Source organism: Melitaea cinxia, chromosome 1 (assembly GCF_905220565.1).
Source record: "Melitaea cinxia chromosome 1, ilMelCinx1.1, whole genome shotgun sequence".
Taxonomy (NCBI): Eukaryota; Metazoa; Arthropoda; class Insecta; order Lepidoptera; family Nymphalidae; genus Melitaea; species Melitaea cinxia.
The window spans coordinates 10108215-10114214 of NC_059394.1; the positions used below are offsets into that span (position 1 = coordinate 10108215).

The window sequence follows — 6000 nt, forward strand, 5'->3', positions numbered from 1 at the left end:
TAATATACATAGTTTATAATAAAATTGCATTAAATTAAAATCTGTCCTCCACGTCCTCCTGGAGTGTCCAACTTTCGCCTATGAGAGGTTGCGTTTAAAATGCCAAACTGGCGTAGCACTGAATTATTAAAAACGGAAAAATCAGAACACTGTTCCTGCAGTATTGCAGTAGAATAGTCTCAGATGTAAATAATAGAAAGACACTAAAATTTATGTTAACTTATTATAGTGATATATTTAGAGTAACATAAGCAATTAATGTATATAAGTAGGAACAGTAATAAGGCAAGATATCTTTAATGTAAAAATAGTTGGAATTTTGCATGAAGATAGTTATAAATTGTAAGATACTAAGTATAATCATAAGTGAAATGTTAGCTAGAACAAGTGCCTCCATAGGTTGAAGTTGTAAGTTGAAGTTGTAAGTTGAAGTTGTAAGTTAGCTGTATGAAGTTTACGTTATAAAGTAGAAACAAGAATTATTATAAATGTAAGTTATAAAAGATGTATATAAAAGATAGAAAGAAGATACAAAGTGTAAATAAAAATATTATGCTCAAACCCCAATCATTTTCCGGTGTTAAAAAAAATTGAATAAGAAACAAAATTAGAAATTAGGACTAGCGTAGATGGGAACCCACCCAGTGTGTGATTGTGGAAGAATGAAAGAAAGAAAATTAGTATGCAGAATGAAAGTGCGAGAAGAATAAATGCGAGCACTGGTATGAATGAGTAGCTTAAGCAAGGACTCCGATCCCCATGTCGGAGGTATAGAGTATAACAAAAAAAAGGACCTAATTCTGAGGCCCAGGCTCCAAGGGCCTGAGCGGAACGTCCGCCTAGGTCTACCCCTTCCAACCCTTCCATTCGCACTTTTTTCGTCAATCGTTCTGCACTCATTCTCTCGACATGGCCAAACCATCTGAGCACACCTTTCTCAATTTTTGTCACTACATCTTCGTTCAGACCACAACGTTTTACACAACGTTTCATACTTCTTAACGCTCTCATCTCAACTTCATTTATTCTGCTTTCATGTTTTTTCTGCCATACCCAACATTCACTTCCGTACATGAGTATCGGAACCAACACCGCCCTCATGTGTGCATGCCAAACGAGCCTTGTTAGACACCCTCCGACTAGCGGTGGGCGTTATTTAACGTAATCGGTTTCAGTAACTAGTTACGAAGCGAATAACCATGTACGTAGTTTCGCCGATACGAATGTAACGATTATTTTACGTACGCAGTTTTATCAAAAACTTGACACAACGACCGGCGCATAAGCGTTTTGCCTAATAACGTAACACAATACGCAGATACGCTTATGCGTAGGATAAAAAGAGATGGCTATAAGTACTATAGGTGTATCTTTGTTATCGAATATGCTCATGCGATTTTGAACTTAACGATTATGAGCTTAAGTTTATTTTTATATGTACAGTTGTTAAAGAAATTTTGATTTCGGTCGTGTTTCTTTTTAAATATTTTCGAATTTACTATTTAGTATTAAGATTAATGTTATTGTCTCGCGTTGAAGTATATACTAAAAAGTGTGGGTTTTTGTTGTATTTTTAATTATAATGTATGTAGATATCTCGAAAAATAATTAAAAGCTGTACATTAAATCAAATGAACTTCTAAATACGCCTGCATCGATTATTATGTCTATACAAAAATCAAAAAATTAATTTAAATAACATGTTTTGCAGCCAGTCGTAAGCCTGAATAAAGTATGAAGGGAAGTTAATTTGATTATACTATCCATCAATATTAACGTACGTAACGGCATTCGTATGTGTTACAATTTATAACATATAACTACTTTATAACCATAACTGATGCTGTATACAGAAATAACTAGTTACGAAAAATAAGCAGTTTCGAAACTAGTTACGCGTATCCACGAAACTACGTATAACCGATTACACATAAAAGACGTTACGACCCACGACTACCTCCGACTGCTCATAAAGGAGTGCAAAGCCCCATTCACTCTTCTTTCAATATCACTCTCACACTTTCCATCTCTTGTAAACTTTGAACCCAGATACACAAACTCATTCACCTGTTCAATTTGTTCATCTCTAATCACGATATTGCAGTCTGTCACTGCCTCATCTCTTTCAAACACTATCAATTTCGTCTTCTTTACATTCATCTTCATTCCTTTTCCTACAAAAGCTCCACTCATAGCAGTTAACATCTCCTGCAACTCCTCGGCCGAAGACGCAAGTAATACTTGATCATCAGCATAGAGAAGACATTTGACGAGTAACTCATTCATTCTCAACCCACTTTCATTCTCTTTTAAATGTCAAACAATTTTTCATGAACAGACTAAACAGCCACGGTGACGCTACACATCGCTGTCTACCAGCTTTTTAACCGACTTCCAAAAAAGGAGGAGGTTCTCATTTCGACTGTATTTTTTTAACCGACTTCCAAAAAAGGAGAGGTTCTCAATTCGACTGTATTTTTTTTTTATGTATGTTACATCAGAACTTTTGACATTAAAATGTTTTTTTTTTTTTTTATTAGACATGTTTAACTAAGACTTATGTATTATTATTATTAGTTGGCTGCATGTTTAAAAAATGTACAAAATATTTAAACTGTAATATTTATTTTTCTTTTCCCCATCATTCCAACAAATTTAATATACTATGAAATACAGCTTATTTTCAATAAACAACCATTGTCTGCTTTTTACACAAAATTAATTTATTAGTTTAAAGAATACCGTTTTAAGCATGAACATAATTTATGCTTTAAATTTCCTGAAAAATTTAATAATTTGTTATACAATGACGATACAATTTTACATCTAGTGTAAATTAAAAATTGAGTCACTATATCAAATGATAAATAGCCTAAGATCTCGCAGCCAAACCATTATGTTCTACACATCGATAATCAAACTCTAGTTTCTGCAAACCTTTATGAAAAGGCAAATAAATTGATAACAGGGTACCAGTCAGTAATTGTCTGCAAACACTTTTAATTCATCATCATCAGTCATCATCAGTTCAGCTTATCACAGTCCACTACTGGACATAGCCTTCCACAAGCTCACGCCACAAATGGCGCGAACTTGTGTTTTGCCCATAGTCACCACGCTGGGCAGGTAGGTTGGTGACCGCAAGGCTGGCTTTGAACCTTGGAACTTGAAAAGCCGACTGATGGCGGGATAACAATCTAACTAATGGAGGGATAACAATCCGACTGATGGCGGGATAACAATCCGACTGATGGCGGGATAACAATCCGACTGATGGCGGGATAACAATCTGACTGATGGCGGGATAACAATCCGACTGCTGGCTTTGAAATACACAGGTCGAAGATGGGCAGCAGCGTCTTCAGTGCGATACTTTTAATTAATTTTTGAATAAAAATTTCATTCACTTCTTGATTAAAGGAAATATAATTCACACCACAACAATCCATATAAAAAATTTGAAAAGAAGTGGGTGCTGAAGCCCACTCAGCTGCATCAACTTTACAGCCATGTTTAAACAAGAAATAATTTTTTGTATTTTTATGTTTATAACTTATATTCAGCTAATTGTATCAAATTAAAGGTTAATTTTTTTATATGATGATGCCCGTGAGAAAATGACAGCAAATAAGGGCTACTGGCAATTATGTAAAAATAGTACGTTTCAAAGATAAAGTGAGAGCTACCACAGAACGCATTAGATAAGAAAGAAGAAGTCGAAACTCGTTCCTACTTGACTAGTTGTGAGTGACTGTACTAGTTGTGTTTCTAGTCATTGTGTATGCATTGATAGATACAGTTCTCAACCAACCGCACAATGTGTGATGAACATATTGATTTTGCAGCATGATAGACTATAAGAATAAATAAGATTGAAGTTAACTTCCATTTCTTTCTAATATATACTGATCTTAATTTATGTTAAACAAGTTCTTTAATATATTTCTATAATAATTTTTTACACTTACATTAGAGTAGGAAATAGTTTCATAAAATAAAAAATATAAACAAATACTTCAAATAGCATAATATATATTCATTTATCCTTTTTATGCCATAGCTATATTTCCAAATGATAAAATACTACATGTTGTGAAAAATACCAAAAAAAAAAAAGTGTTACGAATGCAGCATCAAACATTACTTAATCATTGCAAAACTAATCCAATTTTGTTTGGGGCAATGCTAGGACACCTCCAATTGTATAAATAGTATTGCAAATTACCATCACCAATTCCAAATTTGAGGGGTTCCAAAAATTCTTTATTCTCCATTAAATCAAGAGCATTAAACACATCAAATCCAGAATTTTTAGCAGTAATCAATGCATCAAGCATTAAATCAACCCAGGGGGTTTTTGTTGACACATTATAGAATGAATAAGCTGCTTTGAGAGTTTTATGAACTGGATGATATACAACGGTGGACGGAAGAGTGTAATAACTAACAAAATCTGTGACAGAACCATCTGACGCTTCTACAACAAAGCTATCAATTATTCCAACTTGTGGAACAAACCAATGTTTGAACTCTTCTTCTGAGAAAATTGGCACTAAGTCAAATTTTTGCAAATAGTCATTAAGAAGCTTAACTACCTTTTCTGAATCTTTCGGTTCCATTTTTCGAAAACCTGTAGTCTTTGGTAAATCAGGTAACTTAAAAAGCTTGAGAGTTCTTTGCATTGTCATATTCCTTGAAAGGTGACTAAATTTGATGTCAATTAACTTTTTGGGATTCAATGATCTATGCCAATAACGGCATGTAGCAATTGGTTTTGGCAAAACAATTCCAGCAGTATAAACACCTTGGAATATTCCTGTCAAATTGACTCTTCTTGTAATTTCTCGTATTAGTACAGGAGCTACACGTTTTGCCCGAAGTTTCTTGTGAACACATAAGAAGTTAATTTCTACAACTGTTTGGACATGATCATAAATTCTAAGTGTTGCTGGGATAGCAGATATAAAACCAACCAATCTTCCTGATTTTACTACACGTACCCCACAATGCCAATCCATCCTCCATCCTGGGGGCTGCAAGGCCCATTTTAAAAAATCTGTTTGATAGTCAAAACGAAACATACAGTCATCATCTTCAACATAATTTTCATTCAGCAATGTATACAATTCTTTTAGAACTAAAGGTTCATTTAAATTTAATGTATCCCATTGGAATCCATCAGGTAAAGTATATGGTTCAGAACGAATTTCATCAATAGATTTAGGTGGTTCAATCGGTTCGTTTGTAACAATTTTTTCATTCCATTTAGGTACTGGTTGGGTAGACCAAAACTGATAAGATTTATGCAAAGCCTCTTCAGTAGTCTTAGCCGGTTTTTGTTGCAAATTCAACACTTCCATTGCCGTTTTCAAGTCTTTAAACGAAATGTTTTGATGGACGTCGCCCGAGTTAGGAACAGATAACCCATCATTAGATACTGAACCTCGAATATCGCCGTCTCCACCACTTCGCTTTTTTTTATTCTTGTTTTTTCTTTTTGAATTTTTTTCTTCGTCCATTTTTTGATATTCACCGACTTGCGCTGTCTTATTTTCTTCCATTTTAGTTTATATCTGAAGACGAAAAGAATTATCCTATACCGGATAGCTTTCAGACTTCGAAAACGAACGAAGACCTGTCGATCTGTCTATTGTCTGCAAAGAGTATATATATAACAGAGTATATATATAACAGAGTATATAGAGGGACACAGACACGAAAAAGTATCGATAGTTTGTTGTATCGAGTACATTTCCATTAGATACCGATACTTTTGTACTCGATACTTTACATTCGATACTTTTACTCAATAAGTACTTTTTGCCAAGTATCGTATCGAAAGTTTTAAATGGGTTTAGTATTACACTTTTTTTGGGCGACTGAAATTTTAAAACAGTTGTTCAATATTTGTACGATAATTTGAAGCGACGACCTTTTTTACCACGCTTTTATTAGCTTGGGTTGTATGTATTTAATGAAATCTTTGAGCATAATTTTCAC

At 34.0% G+C, this 6000-nt stretch overlaps 1 protein-coding gene across 1 annotated transcript; it reads right to left on the bottom strand.

Moving 5' to 3' along the window:
* Nucleotides 1-4015: 4015 nt before the first annotated feature.
* On the bottom strand, nt 4016-5705 carry LOC123669434 (glycylpeptide N-tetradecanoyltransferase 2). The gene has a single exon (XM_045603042.1). The coding sequence runs from the start codon at nt 5559-5561 to the stop codon at nt 4149-4151; it is 1413 nt and encodes a 470-aa protein (XP_045458998.1). The 5' UTR covers nt 5562-5705; the 3' UTR covers nt 4016-4148.
* Between the last annotated feature and the right edge of the window lie 295 nt (nt 5706-6000).